This window comes from Melitaea cinxia, chromosome 28 (genome assembly GCF_905220565.1).
Source record: "Melitaea cinxia chromosome 28, ilMelCinx1.1, whole genome shotgun sequence".
NCBI lineage: Eukaryota > Metazoa > Arthropoda > Insecta > Lepidoptera > Nymphalidae > Melitaea > Melitaea cinxia.
In genome coordinates this window covers 4,798,454-4,817,712 of record NC_059421.1, presented here as the reverse complement: position 1 = coordinate 4,817,712, position 19,259 = coordinate 4,798,454, and the positions used below count along the sequence as shown (strand labels likewise).

The window sequence follows — 19,259 nt, the reverse complement described above, 5'->3', positions numbered from 1 at the left end:
TTATTTTGTCATAATTAAACGTTGCCTTGTAGTTTTAAAATAATGTGATAATAACTGTTTAATACTTGCATCCCGCCCGGTTATTTAACAGAAATATCAAAATATTTATTGATAGCCTATTTTTTAAAAATATAATAAAGCCTATGTCACCCGCGGATAGTGTAGCTTCCGAACAGTAAAAGAATTTTTCAAATCGGTTCAGTAGTTTCGGAGCCTATTCAATACAAACAAAAAAACAATCAAATCTTTCCTCTTTATTTATTTTTTATTTTTTTTATTTCATGAGGTCGGCAAACAAGCATACGGCTCACCTGATGGTAAGAGATTACCGTAGCTTATAGACGCCCGCAACACCAGAAGCATCGCAAGCGCGTTGCCGACCCAATCCCCAATCCCCTCAGGAGCTCTGGTCACCTTACTCACCAACAGGAACACAATACTGCTTGAAAACAGTATTATTTAGCTGTGATTTTCTGTAAGGTCGAGGTACTACCCCAGTTGGGCTGCTCCAGATTTTGAGCAAGAAATTCCTGCTGTGCCCTACCTCAGTTAAAATATTAAAATATTAATATACAATACACAAAATAAAGCTTCTTGAATATACTTTTTTATTTATTTATTCTATTTGGCATAAAATTTATTTCCCATTTTTACCTCTTGTTGGTTTTAAACTACCGGAATTTATGCGTTTAATATTATTTCGTTAAAAGTTGAGACAACTATTTTGCGGGTGAACCAAAACAGCAATTTTTAAACTTTTCTTTGTGAGCTATAAAGTATTTATAATTTAGTTAGCTACGAGCTTGCAAAGTTTCAGTGTTTATAGGAAACGAGTTAACTGCTCTAATATTCTTAACAAAAATTATAACTGACGTTAAAATAATGCACTTTGTTCGCTATTTTAGTTTTTTAATAACGTAGTACCGGCTAGTTTCTATAACTGGGAGCCAATTTGGTGCCGACTCCATTTGATTTGTTAACTAAATGTATGATATTTTTTACAGTATTAATTAGTTTCCAGCAGGAAATATATATGCTCAAAACATAAAGCAGTCCAACTGAGGAAGTGGCTCAACCTTGTTGAAAATTATAACTAAAATAATGACTTACCATAATAGAAAATATGTGGATGGATAATCTATTTGTGAGGCTTTCAGTGTATTCTTCCGAGGTATTTTTGGCATTGGTTCAGTCACAAATTTTGCTTTAAACGATGAAGAACATACGCCTGCGCTGGACTCGATTTCAAAGCTTCACATTGATAAAAACACAGTAGAAAAGTCTTTATTACAATTAGATATTAACAAAGGAGCAGGCAGCGATGATATACCTTCACTGTTTTGGCGTAAATGTGCAAAACAGCTATCAGCCCCAATTATTTTTATATTTAATAAATCTCTAAAAGAAGGCCTATTTCCCAGTGTTTGGAAAAAGCACATATAGTTCCTGTTCACAAAAGAGGCTCTAAGGTAGAGATCAAGAATTACAGAGGTATATCCATACTAAATACAATAGGTAAAATATTCGAAAAATGTGTATATGATGCTATATATCCCGTCATCGTTAAAGGTATACCTAATAACCAACATGGATTTCTTAAAAGACGTTCGACGATTACCAATCTTACATGTTTTTTAGAATTCGTACTATCTAATATGGAGAAGGGCGGTCAAGTGGATGTTATCTACACCGATTTTGAGAAGGCTTTCGACCGTGTGGATCACGAGATACTTCTATACAAACTACAGAGGTTGGGAATACATGGGGATTTGCTAAGGTGGATAAAATCCTATCTTACTAATCGTTTACAGGCAGTCGTAGTAGGTGGTTTCAAATCTAACTTCACTAAAATACCTACAGTTGTCCCTCAGGGATCGCACTTGGGACCTCTATTATATAACTCCTACCTATTTGACATATCGGCCTGCTTAAAGCATTCCAAAAATCTGATGTATGCCGACGATAAAAAAGTATGCATAAAAATAAAAAGTCTAAAAGATTGCTATCGTTTGCAATCGGATTTGAATTCACTTTATGCGTACTACGCACATTTTTTTTTGTTATCGCAGGGGAACCCATTTACGGGTGATATCCAGGACGCCCGGGTAGGCAGTTCTAGACCGTATGTCGGCTTCAACACTTGGGGGTGCACTACCGACCAAACCCCTGCGGAAGCCTTCAGCCACTATGCGTACCTACTACGCACATAATAAGATAAATGTCAACATTGAAAAATGCCAATGCATAACGTTCACGCGTAAATTGAATCCTATAAATTTCTTCTATCATTTTGATGGTAAAATAATTGATCGTACTTTGGAGGTGCGTAGGAACATGGTGTGAAGAATCACCTCCGCCGTCGAAAAGGGAGGATCCTCCGACCAGACGGGTGTTGTGTCTGGCGGGCTACTGACCCAACGGGTGTTGTCGGGATCTTGTATATATACTTAATCACTTTGAAAACTCTATAAAATGACATTTTCGCTTCACAACTCAATAATCACGCAAATAGCTTTAAAAAATCTAGGATTCGTTCTACGCGCATGTAGGCCTTTTGATGATATGAATGCGATTGTAACTGTTTATATCTCGTATGTACGAAGTGTTCTCGAGTATGCGTGTCGTATCTGGTCCCCACAATATAACATTTATATTGATCGTCTAGAAAGGGTCCAAAAAAAATTTATCAAACACATTCTGTACCGAAGTCGACAACCTTCCCTATCTTATTCTAAAAATTGCCACCTAAATAATCTTCTAACACTGGAGGAACGTCGTAAAATGCTTAGTCTTTCTTTATTGTATGACATTGTCCATGGCCGCGTGGATTGTCCCGAGCTTGTAGGAGCAACATCATATTGTGCACCCAAGCGTCGTACCCGACATACACCACTCCTATATGTGACCAAATGTAGTACCAATTACTTAGCCAATTCTGTTCTGTCTAGACTGCCGCGTCTGTTTAATGAGATGTGTAAGGACATGGATATTTTCGTAAACTCAAAATCTCAATTAAAAAAAGTTTAATAAAAATTTTAAAAGAGTAAATTAGGAATCTCATAAGCAATCATTATAAACGAAATAAATGTAATAGCTACTTACAAGTTATAAGTCTGCATGTATATGTTGTTGTGTTTGTTATATACTACAAGGTTTTATTATCTATACAAATGAATAAAATTGCAATGTCTGTTGGTAATTATATATAAAAATTATGTTACATTGGCTATTTGTATACGTTTGGACTCACTGTACTTATTCTACGTCTTGTTGTTAGTCTGTGATGCTTAATGTGATAGGTCATGTATCTTTTTTGTTACTATCCCTTATGTGGCTATCCTATTAACTTTAATTTTGTTTTGTTTTTCAAGTCATTTTAATATCGGCTCTTAATACTGCCCTTTTGTAACAGTGCTAAGATGTATAGATAGGAAAACCTATTACTGGCCTTATTATTGTTAATATTATGTTAAATGTTATATATATACGAATTGTAACGCTGTTGGTTTTCGAATAAAATAAAATAAAATAAATATATAGTACTCTATAATAGTGTGTGTTGTTGTGGCAATATAACCACTATTCCTAGGAAGGTTGCTGAGTGTAATTTTTTTATTTTCCTTGACTTCTAGGCGTTATTTTGTAGAACATACTGTAAGTGTAATAATGTTCTTGATAATTTCAGGGCGTCATTATCAAAGTCACCCTCGTACAATACAAGCTGAAAACATTTTACGTTTTTAAATATAAATACCCTCCTTGTCATCCAAAACTTTATGGTTACGAAATTGCTTCCGCGATCGCAATTCCTTGTCAGACAATACGAAACTTTGTGGGGTTGTATTAAAGTTTATAATAACATTAGACCCTGGGGCGGAGAAAGTTCTTATCAGGGCAATTTCGAAGGTATGATGAAAAACATTGTAGGAAAAGTACGCGTCATATTCGAAGATGTCGTCCAATCTGGAAGCATTTAATTTCTTAATTGAGATTGTCTGATTTTTAAACGTATTTTGATAAAAATTGTAATGTGTTTTTTTTTAGGTCTCCCATTTGCATCTAGCGAACAAATTAAGCTGTCTTTCCCGGTTGCTATTGTAAAATTCAACATGGATTAAGTTCAACCATTTTTCTATTTGGAGAACATGACCTTTACATCACAGCGGAATGTTAAAGATAGAAACATCATTACCATCATAATAATATTATTTAATTTTACTGCTACGTCATCTTTCGGTTTTTGTTGAATTTTGACGCTAGATTCATGATTTTTTGTTTATTTTAGTGAAATAAACAACTGATTAAATAAAGGCGAAAACAATCAATTTGACGCGAAAGAAAAGTCAAAGCTCACACATACATAAAAGACAATCCTATAAATTTTACACAGAAATATATTTCAAAGTTATTATGAAATATTTCGCAGGTGTACCTTTGCCCTATCTAGTCAGAGTTTAATTCTTCGTCAAGTGACTTTTGAATAATTCAGAATGATAACGACTTTAAAGAGGCGCTATCAGATTCGAGGTGTGCCACGATACCACTTTGTCATACTTCATCTTTTAAGGTTTTAGAATATTTTACACAATATGGATTCATTTAAACTTAAAGCATCCTTTTGAAGGAAAGATTATATTTATAAAAGAATATGTCCCCAGTAACTGACTGATTAATTGTCACTGACCACAACTCGCTATCCTGCTTTGATAAAGCTGGCCGCTTTTGTAAATGAAATTTTCCATAGAATTATTTCGTAAATCACTTGACGTAACAACGTTCTTGGTTGCATAATAAACATTTTTTGGTAATTAAACGCCAAGCCTAATATTTACTGATAATATATGTGAAAGTTGGGTTGATTTTTTTGCTGTCTGTATCTTCACGGTGACTCTGACACTGAAAATCAGTGTTGGAGCAACGAGGTCTCAACAATACTGAGTGGGCGTCCGATTTGTGACATAACAAATTCATTTTGTTATTTATTTATATTTTTGTGTAAAGCTTAAAAAAAGCTTAAAAGCGTAGTTTAGTATTAGAACTGAATTTTGATGAATTTTATCTTACGTAAGAAGTGTTTTGTTACCAATAAAATTTATTCTATTTTTTTTTATTTTATTTTTTTATTTAGAAGTAATCAAAAACTTCTTTATTAGACAAACTTTATTTATAACTAGCTGTGCCCGCGACTTCGTCCACGTGGAATTTAACAAAAAAGTTATTGTTCAGTTCACAGTTATAAAATAAAAAAAAAAACTGAAATAAAAGTTATTCCTTACTACATCAGCTATCTGCTAGTGAAAGTCCCGTCAAAATCGGTTTAGCCGTTTCAGAGATTAGCCGGAACAAACAGAGAGAGAGATAGACAAAAACTGTAAAACATGTTATTTTGGTATATATACCGTGTATATCCGTATGCACTTAGCAAAAAGCGGTTATTTTAATATTACAAACAGACACTCTAATTTTATTTATTTGTATAGAAGATGCGGGCAGAAGCTCTTTCTATAGAAAGCAATCAAACTGAATCGTTTATTTACTACATTTTAAGGAATCCTTCTAAATCTAAATCATAAAATAATAAAATACTCTAGAAAGATTTCAATGGTACTCATTACACAATACACATAATACACCTATGAATGAACCTAACTACCTAACTACCTAAGCAAATGAAACAATGTAAAAATTATCTACCATTTTCAATTTCAGTAAAAAAAGTAGTCACATCAGCCTTTTGCAGTCTTTTGCCGAAAATGGCGTGAACTCATGTGTGTTGCCCATAGTCACCACGCTGGGCAGGCAGGTTGGATACCGCAGGGCTGGCTTTGTCGCACCGAAGGCGCTGCTGCCCGTCTTCGGCCTATGTATTTCAAAGCCAGCAGTTGGATGGTTATCCCGCCGTCGGTCGGCTTTTTAAGTTCCAAGGTAGTAGTGGAATTTTTTTATCCCTTAGTCGCCTCTTACGACACCCACGGGAAGTGAGGGGGTGGCTAAATTCTTTAAGACCGTAACCACACAGCATTTAAAAAATTAGTACAAAATCTTATATATTTAATCGCAATAATGCGACTGTTAAAGTGATGGTATAAGCCCCTTTCTTTAACGACCAACAAGTTGTAGAAGCAGATCGACATATACCTTCTATCTAACTTTAGGAGCTGTTGGTATGGATCATGTAGTATGGATTGGTCAATAATAAAAAAGAGCACTTTTGAAACGTTATTTTACAAATTAAAGTTATATTATTAGTCTTTAATGAGATCTCTAGGTATTTATTGATTAACTAATTTTTTGGCTTTCATATGAGAACTAGCTTCTCCCCGTGACTTCGTCCGCGTGGACTCTACTCCTATTAGCCTAAGCGTGATGATATATATCCTTTAACCTTCCTCGATATATGGCCTATCTAACACTGAAATAATTTTTCAAAATGGATTAGTAGTTCCTGAGATTAGTGCGTTCAAGCAAACAAACAAACTCTTCAGGTTTGTAATATTAGTACAGATCTGAAAAACTCTGAAGTGAATAAAACTGAAAAAGGCTGTTAATGTCCCAATTCTGAACAATGATGTTTTGTCTACACATATATAGGAAAAGAATTTAAGGGATGAACTACTCGTAGTAGGTGTTTAAATACGCTTCATTGCATTAACAATAAAAAAGTGGTACAGTCGATAAAAAAAACCATTTCACGCATAATAAAACTTACCACCCGAAAATCACGTAAAAATATAATAATAATAATAAAAAAAAACAAACATCACAATTTGTACAATTATATTCAATCAAAAAACCCTTTTCTATTGAATACGAAATACCCATCCCTAACTGATCACTAAATACACGTGTTCTAAATGGGTCCCTAAATAAACTAAAGGACAAAAACAATTACAATTTTGGGGTACGAAGCCTCACAAACAGAAATTAGTGAAGGCATCATGACCCAGGACAGATTCGTCATAATTGGGACGGTGCGCGGTGAAACGAACGTTTATATAGTACGACCATTTGTTCTCTTTGACGTAAAACACTATATCCGGTGATTATAAACGGTATATATGTATGTATAAATTATATTTATTTTGAAGCATGTTTTTGCGTGAAAATAGATAAATTAAAAGATTGATCCGCGTTAGAGTAAAAATAAAATAAAACCGTATGTAAACTTTGTATATAAGTTGGTGTGCTACGGTAACAATATTGAAAAAATAATTTTGACCTTAAAAAACAATGATTCGATCAAATTCAAAACGGGTCAAAGTTACGAAAATATAAGCTTAAGATAAAAACGTATACATAATAGATGTCTATCAAACATGTTACCTGTCGAACGTGTTCTTATTGTGTTATATTTACTCCACATCACCTGTCATAAAATGTTAATATTTAAACACTTGGAATCCTACTACTATTTTAAATATGAAAGTTTGTGAGGATGGATGGACGGATGGATGTTTGTAACTCATTAAAAAAGTACTAAGGCGATATAATTTAAATACAGTAAGATAGCTATATACAGAAAAACACACACGCCACTTTTTATTCAGACGTTCCCACAGTATCGAAAATTACGTAGATGAAACCGAGAGGCGCAGTTCTAATATTTTTTGTAACAACACAAAATTTAAAAAAAAAAACGGCCATTTTCATATAAAAATTTCATGTTATACTTCGTTTTAATTTTTTTTTTTTATATGTTTTTATTTAATGTTTCACTCATTCCTAATTATTTGATTTTAACCACATCCCATGTGAGAAATTCAATATAAAAGCCTATATGACAAGATCTACTTCAGAGGATTATACAGCTATCTTCACAAAGTTTCGCATTACAATATTAGTTTGAGTTACTCAATGCGGAGAAGAGACTTTTACCCAGTAGTGGGATGCTTACGCCGATTTAGTCCATTTCAATAGTATATTTAGTATATATCGTCAACTTATATACCGTATTTAAACTGTAAAGTAAATAACCAACTTAAGTAGAAGTAGGGTAGAAGATCTGATTCTTTGCCGAAGTTCCAAACTCAAGGGAGCAATAAACACTGGTTGGGTTGTTGCGGTGCAGCGTTGCAAACTTTTGTATGGAACTATGTATGAACTATACGAACTGATTAGCGATCCATCGCGGTTTCAGCCATGTTGACATTTATAAATAGTCTAGTTTCATAGTTCATTATTTTATGATGGAGCAACTATCCAACAGTAAAATAGTTAACGATTAAAATTCACTCTGTTGAAATGTTTGTAGTATATTACATAAATCTAAATTTTAAAAAAAAAAATCAAATAATAGCAAAAATTATTTGTTTAACAACAATCGTAAAGATTACCAATCTTTAGAACAAGCATTTTTATCCTTTAAATTGTGGTGGAAAAGCAAAAAGAATCAATATCTTTACTGTTAGTACTGTACCTTATACCGCAAAATATTGCCAATTTTTTATGATAATTTTGATTAGCAAAACCACGGAATATAATTATAATATTATTATTTAACTGTGATGAGCGAAAAAAAAAAATATTTTTAAATATCGAATCATAACTTACCTCTTGGTCCAGTGCTGACTTGACACTGATAAAGGGCATCGTCTTCTAAAATAACATCTCTGATATCCAGCGAGTAGTCTCCTAAAAGAAAAAGTAAACTTTAACTTTAGAACTTAGAGAGATATTTAGAGAAGATATTTACCCACCAAAGGCTACAATGCTTTTTACTTTATAAGAGACAATTACATCATAACTAGAATTGTTGTTAATATATCTCCATTATAATAACTATAACTTTAGTATAAATAATGAAGGTTCTCAGGCATTTGCATTCATTTTAATTCAAGAACCTTATCAAGAGCTTAAAATGCAAAAACAATTATTTATTTTTTGTTGAGCAATACTACTATTAATTAATTGTACTGTGTGGCTACGGTACTAAAGAATATAGCCACCCCCTCTCTTCCCGTGGGTGTCGTAAGAGGCGACTAAGGGATAACACAGTTCCGCTACCACCTTCGAATGTAAAAAGCCGACCGGTGGCGGGATAACCATCCAACAGCTGGCTTTGAAATACACAGACTGAAGATGGGCAGCAGCGTCTTCGATGCGACAAAGCCAGTACTGCGGTCACCAACCCGCCTGCCCAGCGTGGTGACTATGGGCAAAATACATGAATTCACGTTATTTTTGGCGTAAACTTGTGGAGGCCTATGTCCAGAAGTGGACTGTATAGGCTGTAATGATGATAATGAGGAGCAATAATTGTGTTTGCTTGCCAACGAAAAAAACCGACTTCATCGCATCGACAAGTAATACAACGTAAGTAGACGAAAAAAATTAACAAACGCACTAGTCGTCACAATGATTTTCGAGGGTTTCCCTCGATTTCTCTGGGATTTCATCATCAGATCCTGGTTTCCTTATCATGGTGCCGCGCTAGGGATATCTCCTTTCCAAAAAAAAAAGAATTATCAAAATCGATTCATAAACGACGGAGTTGTCCCCATATATATACACGGTCGAATTGAGTAAACTCTTCTTTTTCTGAAGTCGGTTAAATAAAAGAACAAATATAGTTATAGGTACAAGAAACTAAAAAAGGTATGTAACAGATAATAAAAATGTAGATGACGTTATAAATTTATTAATAAGTAGAATACAAACAAATCATATATAAGGCAATTACTTAAGCTGACTTTGTGACTATCAAACGCCTAAGTTATTCCTCTTCCCTTTCAACTTATCCATAAACAAAACTTTATCGGTGCCTGCTTTAATATTCTCATTCAAATCCGGCACTATCTGGTAAGATATTCTGTGTCATAAGCCACGACGCCAATAAGTACGCTGCAGCTTTGCCGACTTTGACGATTTATGTATCTTCCGGTAAATGGTAATCCTTAGTTGAAGGTAGAAGAACGTTCTTCAACTCTAATTATGTCAGCTATGTATTACATTTATTCTTATCTAATGTGTTTTTGTCATACAGAAAAATAACTATTTAAACAAATAAGATACAATTAAAATCAACCGTGCTACTTTGGCACAACTGAAAGCCATTAAACCAATCAATCAATCAACAATTAAAATATTGTTCCACTTTTATTACAGTATCTAGAACAGAAACGACTCCACCACTACCAGGAGTACATAACTCTGCAATAACTTCAATGGCTGCATCCTTCCATGTCATAGAACCTTATTGTCAAAAGATATTATTGTCATATCGTAATAAGCTCACCTTCCTCATCACTGCCAATCATCCTGTACCGCTCGTAACCAGTCAAATGTCGGTGCGTGCCGAGGCCGAAGTCATCTTTCGTCCACTGCAACTGTCCGGCCTTATTCACCACTCGACATGGTAGTGTCACTCTTGTTCCCACCACTGCACTCTGAAATTTAAATTGTTAATTAATTTTTCTGATTGTTTTATAATAATTGTGTTTTCGAGTAAACGAAATAAAGTCAACTTCAATTTACATCGACAAGTAATACAACGTAGGTATAAAAAAAAATCAAATATATACGCAGTATCAGGTATAACTCATCTTTTTTTGTCAATAATCGATTAAATGGAGCCTCACTACAAGCACCAACCTTTCTATAAAAAAAAAGAATGATCAAAATTGGTAAGCCCAGTAAAAAGCTATGAGGTAAACACAGGAAAAATATAGTCGAATTGAGAACCTCCTCTTTATTTGAAGTCAGTTAAGAAAAATACTATCATCATCAGTAATATCAACACTGAAATATTGTTCATAATTATCTTACGCAACATATTTATTTGTCTAAGAACGTTCACTTTTTTTATCGCATATTAGTTTCATTGGTAAATTTCCTTTTTTATATTTTACTAATAGTTTCTGTAGCCGTACAATAATTGGGACAAATCATTGTTGCAGAAATATCAAGATATTGTTAGGAATGAATATTTGATCTTCGCTTGGGTATTCTAATAATTTAATCGCTTACCGCTGCGCTGACGGCACTGACATTTACGAAATTCTGCTCAAACGTCAAGTATTATCCTAGGAAAATGATATTGAATAAATTAAATTAATTTTAATGATAACTATGAAATTATATCGTTTTATTCAATGTTGTTATCAAAACAAGTTAAAATGTATAAATATTTACAATTCCGATCGAAAAGCCTTTTTTATTTAATTTGGTTTTGTTGAATATATAAGTAAATCAATGAAGTAAACATGGCTGATATCATGCCTCTTACTTACGGCTAGACAGTTATAACGTGTACTGTGGACCCAGAAACATCCATAATACAAAAAAGCATGAAAGCATTTTCATCCAAAGCGAGATATTAAGTGTGGCCATTTTGTGATAGTCCGCCGTTTTGAAAATAATAAGTCCGTCAAAATAATAGTCATAAAATTGGGGACAAAAGTTTATCTAAAAGTTCGTTACCCCTTAAGTTCGTTAATTTGAACTTTTAGGGAGTAAAATGGACCTCGACACGTAGGTTAAAGTGTATGGGTGTTTTGACACTTCGAACCGAAAACAATGAACCTTATTTATGTTTCGATTAGAAATAAAAAAAAAATAAGTCTGTCAACGATTTAAAAAAAAAATTAACACCTTAAAATGCTATTTTTTTATACAAAATACTGATAAAAGTTTGCGTACGAGTTTTGTTAATTTTGAATATATGTACATAATTGTAAAACATTGTTCATTGGTTTTTGATTATAAATAAAAACAGATATTCAACATCTTTGCAAACTTTCAAGAAAGTTGTAAAAAAAAATCTTTCAAGGTGATTTCTTACTTTTAAAAATTTAAAGATGTTCTGAAGGTTTATGTTTGTGTCTTATTTTGTGTCGATCACGTGATCAAGTAGTTTACACATAAAACATAGGTACACAGCCGGAAATTAATTACCGTAAAATAACACGCTCGTTTGCACTCGCATTATCGCAAATATTATTTATATACATTACGTAACAACACCCGTCACAAATAGCCGCGGTAAATCAAAAGAGACCCAAGTAATGAATAAATCAGAATCCCTCAAGAGCAACCAAAAATCAAAGTTGCGGCCCTCGGAATATTAATTTAGGAAATTCCATTTCATAAATCAAACTTTCCAACCCGATTACAAACCTCTCCTGGATAAGGCCGTAACCACAGGAACGTTTGAAATTGTAAAACAATTTATTCTTTGATTCAATCAATCATCTCATCTAAGAGAAACTAAAATGAGACAGTAAAATAAATCGAAAGCGAAATCGAAATAAACTTTTTTAAATCTTATAAAGAAAATCACTAAGGTAATAAAAATTTTTTTGAGTCCGCCATAAAAAAAATTACGAATGATACATTTTAGAACATCATTCAATTTATAAAAGTATCTTAATTTACTATTAAAACTTTACGCCACCTACAAATTAGTTATGAAATACGTAAGGTAAACAAATCAAACCAAAATCTAAATAATGCTAGTTAGTATAAAAGAAGTAAATCTCTTACTGGACTGCATTGGCAAGTTCCTTTGATAACTTTAATGAATATTATACTTAGCACTCAGACTTTTATTTTAATTAGTAGTCTGCAATGTATTTGAAGTACATCCTGTCATTAAGAAGTTAATTTTTAACAAACTTCATAAGAGGAGGTATTCAATCAAACTGTATTTTTTATGTGTCTTAACTTATAACTTAATAACTTTTTACTAGGTAGACTTTGATGATTCTTTTTTTTTCTATTCGAGATCTGGTGTTTGTTTTGTAGTGTTATTTATTTTTAATAATGTGCATTTATTTAATTATATTTTCGATTAACTTCGTTGTATTTGTTGTCGATGTAATCTGTAATTGTTTTATTTTTCTTTGCGTGGAAATACAATTCTTATACGGTCTAAGACTGTCTTGTCTACCGAATATAAACTTAAGTATGAAGTAAACTTTATTCTTTACATAAACAGTACAAGTTGACTGAAGTGGGTTGTATTGAAAATATCAGACGATATTAAAAATTCCTTGCCTCGGGAATGCTGGAAAGGTTTTTTTTTCCTTATATTATTTACGATTTCCAGTAACAATAATATAAATAGCCGGTTTTATTATCATATTTTTCGAAGAAAACGGACTTAGTCGTTCATTTATATCAAAACATAATTACTTTACATAAAATTCTTATTCTAATATGTATCAAAAGACATTTTTAATAAAACAGATTATAGAAAAATTTATTATTACATAAACAATCTTTATACTTTAAAAATAAATTAAAACCCGTTAAACATAGATTGTTTCTAATGTTTACGCGAATTTCACTCATTACAATGAAACAACTTTTTCGGATTTTTATCGCGGTCATCCATGACCATGGCTTTAAAAGATTTAAAAAAAAAACTTAATAAACCGCGAAAAACACCTTTAATAAATATTACTTAACTCTAAATGACAATTTGTTACAAACAAAGAATTTGTCCCTCTAAACATTATCCCAATTTTAACCTTTCGTTTACAATTCGTGCAAACACATTTTAATTCCCAACTTAATCCTTTCTTAGAAAATGTATGCACCTGCAAATACTGAAATTACATTTGTAAGTAAATTCAATAAAAAAGAGAAAACAAAAGCGTTTGGTCCATTAAAATTAAATTTTTAAAAATTAGATCATTTTTTTTTTTCGAAATTTCTAAAACAAGACTGACTGAATATTTAGCTCATTACTGTTTCCATCAGTAATGACAAATTTTTGTTAATGCCATACACGTGCCTATCGTAGTATGAGTGTTTGTGTCTGTGTTGTGTTACCGGATTCTAAAAACAGGATATCATACTAATTCGAGCCAAAGAGTGCGGTAAATATATGAAAAGAGAACCAGAATTTCTGTCATCAACGTCAGTCAGAAACCTGTAAATAATGTGTAGTTTTTACTAGTAATGTGACTTTACTGAACTACGAGTACAAAATAGTTACAGGCAATTATGACAGTAAAACGGCAAATGGCACTTATTTAAACAATAATTAAATCACCATGTTGTGAAGCAATTAATTGTATTAAAATTAATTAAGTATCGTTTACGATAGTTAATCACTACTACTATTACTACTAAAACTATTTAGACTTTAAGTGCACGCTATTAACAAGTTGAGCTGTTTTAAATAATAGACGAGATATCACGATACGAGTAAGTCTTGTGATTAGAACACTTAATATAATAGATTATAGTCAGTTGAGGTGAATTTTTCATCATTTTTTCTTGATTCCTGTAAGGGTTAAATCATATAGGATCCTATAGCAGAAAAATTTCTGATATATGTGTAAACTATCAGTAGCAGAACGGGATTGGCAATGAATTAAATCGAATCGTTCATTTTGGTATAAGAAGCATTTTGTCGTAGATTTGGTAGATATTAAACGACACAACAAATATGTGGGTAACATGATCATATTCTATATTTTATATTTATTTAAATCGTGCATTCTTGGACAAATTAAATGCCTTATTACATTTCTTATAGTAATTTTCGATTTAAATACCTCACTGAAATACAAAAATCAAACTTACCTGATCCTGCGGCTCAATCGCAAACTTCTGCTGAGTGTATGCACTCGTACAGTCCAACAATATCAACAATAACATCCAACACTTCATCAACACTGTCAAATTCGTTATCCTCAACAAGAGAAACAGTGAATTTGTTTCTCTACTAGTTATTCTCAATTTTGTTGCATTTCTTATATCTCTTTCCTTTATAATATCTACAAGTTTTGCATCATTGTTAACATCTGATGTATTTGCTATCTTACGGTTGTCTTTAAGCTTAATGTAAGGATCTGTGTCAACGTGGTTGTTTTTAGATTTGATATGGTATATATCCTTTGTATCCATCTTGTTTTATTGTTTTCGATTTTGTGCTGAAAAGCCATATGGTAAAGGCATTGAAGTATCCTCTTGAACCGTATGCTTGTAATTATAAGGAACCTGTAACAAAGGAGCTTTAATTAGATTTATATAAAAAAAAAAATCACGATAAATGTACCGGCAGCCAATATACAGTCGACTTTTAGTTTTTGTCCACCCATCGCTGTACCTTTGGTACCCACTTTCACTTTCATTTCGTTTCGATACCTTTTTAATACAAATTTAAATATTTATATCTAATATATAAAATTCTCGTGTCGCGGTGTTTGTAGTTAAGCTCCTCCGAAATGGCTTGACCGATTTTCATGAAATTTTGTATGCATATTGGTCTGAGAATCGAACATCTATTTTTCATCCCCCTAAATGTTAAGGGTAGTCCACCACTATTTTTTTTTAATTTTTAGATAAATTATTTTTTTTATGATACAAGATTAAAAAATACATACAACCCTAAATTTTCAACCCTTATTATTAAATAGCGTTTAGCGGCAAGACAACGTTTGCCGAGTCAGCTAGTAGTACACGACAAATGTCTGTGTACGCCTTACAGATATTTATCGTGGACTGCTTGTGATTATATTGTGTGTGTTTCCGGACCTTTGACCGAAGGATTTATATCGTTCTATTACAGGAAGAAACAGGCCTATGCCCAGCAGTGGGATGTTACAATCTGAATCAATTAAATTTTATTTATTTTATTATCAGCTTTATATTTATTATTTTGTTATTATATTTACGTCTCCTATAAGTCAGTTTTTAAAGAACACATTATTAGGATTAAGCTAATGAAATTTACAATGACGATAGTCGTTTTTTAGCACTGTCAATCTACAGATTTAGTCACCGTTTAAAAAAGTTTAAATAGAATAGTGAACTAATTTTCAAGGATCAATTTTATCGTACACTTAGTTATATGTACACAGTTTTCAGCCTTTAAAAGAAGGAATTAACAATAATTTGTTTGCATGTAACTTAGATATTTTTAATTTATATGAATAACGTAAATATTCCCTAAGTAGAAGTGGAAATATAACCAGGAAGTCAAATTTTTGTCAAACGTTTAGGCGTTTACGAGAGCTCGTGAGGTTATCACATAACTCAAAACTTTAGCAATATTAATTATCATGCATGGAAAATGGCCCATTCGGTCATCATATGCCGTAAGGTCCACCCTCAATGAAAATTTCATAAAATAAATTTTATATGATTTATACGTACATTTTTTATACAGTTAATGGTTTTATTTTATTGTAGTAATATTTCGGTGACCGCAAAAATTAAACCACAGTTTTATATAAGTATGTATTGCAGTCATAAATAATTTTAGTTAACCATTTAAAATGAAATATATATTATACGAATGTAAAAATGTGGATTTCATTTATATCACGTGATATTTTAAACTTTTAAATGTTGTATCCTGGGATAAGTACTTATAAAATTGTTATTTGAAATGGAAAAAATATAATACTAGACTTCTTCAAACGATGTAATTAGAAAAAAGAAAAGACACAATTTTTATTTTTATTTTTTTTCTATCACGTCTTGTTAGTAAAACCTATTTGAATAGCTAATATCTACAGATATTTTCTGAAATTGAGTTATATTAAATTATAATTTCTTACACAAAAAATATACATATGTATAAACATAGTTTCAGTTAAATCGTTAATCTTATGGTGATGTATTATAAATACAAAAGGCAAACCAAAGGCGCAATACAAATATAATACGAGTCCATACAAAATCCGTCAATCTGAAACGATCCAAGACCTTAGATTCATCCAGTAAGCTCACTAAATCAATACACCTCAAGACATATGGGCCATTATAAATTCTAAAATACATAAACCTGTCCAGGCCACAGAATGAACACTAATAAATAATTCGGTTCGGTTGCAAGACGGCAGTTTCTGCTGCATTGCTTCGTACGACGTATCGCTTATACGGTCACTACTAATGGTTCGTTCGAGATCAGCCGAGCGGAAAAATTATTCGATCGGTAATATATCTCTTAGTGAATGAGGATTGCACTCGTGAAGCCTTTGAATTGAAAAGATTCTTTGAAAATACCTAAAGTTTATACAGATGTGTACTATAGATTGATAGTATTGAAAATTTTATTATTTACTAGCTGATACAACAAATGTTAAGTCTTGCTAACAATCAAATGTGTGAAACATAAATATTAATTAAGTTTACCAAAATGTTAAAAATTTCTGCGTGATTGCTTTGATTATTATTTCGTAAGAACCTTCTTAAATTACAAGAAGCAAAAAAATCCGAATTCATATAACCAATTTCAAGTTAATTCGCCTAATTAAGCTTATAACATTAAGCGTTTTTTTTTTTTTTTTACTAAATATAGGTTTGAACACTTTAAAAGCGTGTACTGTAAGAAAAATATAATATAAACATTTGTCAGAATACGTGAAAAGTGCTATCACTAATAGCGAATTTTAATTATTTAACAAAGCATCTTTACCGTACACATTTAAGTATTTATATATATCTATATAAGAATGTGTCGCCTAAAACACCGACGGTTTACATGTTTGATTGTCGCTCGGGATGGAAATTTGTATTTGTTTAAATATTTCTTTCTGGTTTGAATGTCTATCCTTGTGGATCTCCCCAACGTACCTCAGAGCACGTTAAGCCATCGGTCCCGGTTGTTGTCATAAATACCTGATAGCGATCGTTACTCACAGTCGGAAACATGTCCGCTTGGATCTTCTCTGGAAAAAAGAGGCTTATTCACAGCAGTGGGGATGTTACAGGCTGAATGCGATATAAGCAGTTACTATACTTAAATATTATACACATAAGAAGGTTATTGCTCTATCCAGTCTTATTATTTTATTTTTCAACGTTGTTGTAAATATTAAAAATAATATTTCCATTTTTACTCCAGGGAGTTATTTTAAAAAATATACTCACTCGAAAACTCGTAGTAGAATACGTTTCGTACTACTCCTATAACATAAAGTACACGATCTTTACTTTTTTCATCTCTTTCACACCAAAGCATTAGCTATAAAGTTGACAGAGATAGATGATCGTTAAATTTTCTAGTCGCAGTTATTTCGCTGATTCCCGTTGGAATTTTCAAGTATTTCACGACACGTGAGTAAGAAAATTCGAAATTTATAACGTTAGTAGCTATCTCGTGTCCAATGGACCGTGACTAAGATATATGTGGCCGCTGTTTATGTGTCCACTAATAATACAAAGTTAAGAAAAGCATACATAAACAAGGATTTTGTTTATGAATAAGCATTTTCTTAATAATAATATGTTTACGCGAATTTCACTCATTATAATGAAACACTTTTTTCTTATTTATTCGCAGTTTATTAGGTTTTTTACGCATATTTCACAGCAACCATAGTCACGGGAGGACTTTTCGAAATACTTTGTTTTTGCGTGTATATTAAGCGACGTATTCGTAAGAAGATTTTGACTGTTCTTTTTTAACCGACTTAAAAAAGGAGGAGGTTTTTCAATTCGACCGCTATGTATGTTCGCGGATAACTTCGTCATTTATGAACCGATTTTGATAATTCTTTTTTGTTGGAAAGGAAATATGCCAAGGGTATACAAGGGTATATGCCATGATAAGAAAATCGGGATCTGATAATGGCATCCCAGAGAAATCGAAGGGAGCCCTCGAAAATCGTAGTGACGACTAGTGCGTTTGTTACTTTTTTCGTCTACATACGTTGTATTACGTGTCGATGTAATTAACGTCGGTTTTCTTCATTTGCTAGCAAACGAAACTATTTAACATAGAAAATTATCCCAGTAAATTTTTTATTTAACTTGACTACGATAAACTACAAAATCAACTGATATGGCGTCTTACTAAAGAATGGCAAGAGAATCGTGAAATAACACTTTTTTTTTAAATACACATACATGTACAAACATGCACAGAAAAAAAATTATTACAGCTATTTGTTTATTTTTCGCTTTAAATAAAACAAATTATAAAAGATGTTAATGATTTCGGTGAACAACTTTCAATCATTTCATTACAGTATTGTCTTTTGTATGGACGAGAAACCGAGTAAATGGACCATCGGAAGATAAATGACGAATGAATGAAAAGTTTCTTTGCTTCCATTAAAAAACATGGAACACCGAACGTTAAACCCGGAAAATATTGTTGTAAAATATATTTTTGTTTTGTTCTATTTTCGATATTAATTTATTAAAAATATTATCCCTGTGGGTCTCATAGAATGATTTAGATAGGCGTGTTTGATTGAATACGTACGTATTCGAGTAGCCCGTTATCGCAGTTTCCAGTGACCCTGCTTTCTGCTCCGGGCGTTGTGGTTTCGATTCCATATTTTTTTTTTATGTCA

General features: G+C 32.2%; 1 protein-coding gene across 1 annotated transcript in view; it reads right to left on the bottom strand.

The window, feature by feature from the left end:
• Positions 1-14,744, bottom strand: part of LOC123667434 (irregular chiasm C-roughest protein-like) — a 68,621-nt gene extending 53,877 nt beyond the window's left edge. Inside the window, exons 1-4 of the mRNA XM_045601334.1 lie at positions 14,740-14,744; positions 14,533-14,701; positions 10,235-10,385; positions 8,551-8,631 (exon numbers count right to left, since the gene is read on the bottom strand). Of these exons, the coding sequence (XP_045457290.1) occupies positions 8,551-8,631; positions 10,235-10,385; positions 14,533-14,701; positions 14,740-14,744 (406 nt within the window). The remainder of the gene's footprint in view (positions 1-8,550; positions 8,632-10,234; positions 10,386-14,532; positions 14,702-14,739) is intronic.
• Positions 14,745-19,259: the final 4,515 nt, after the last annotated feature.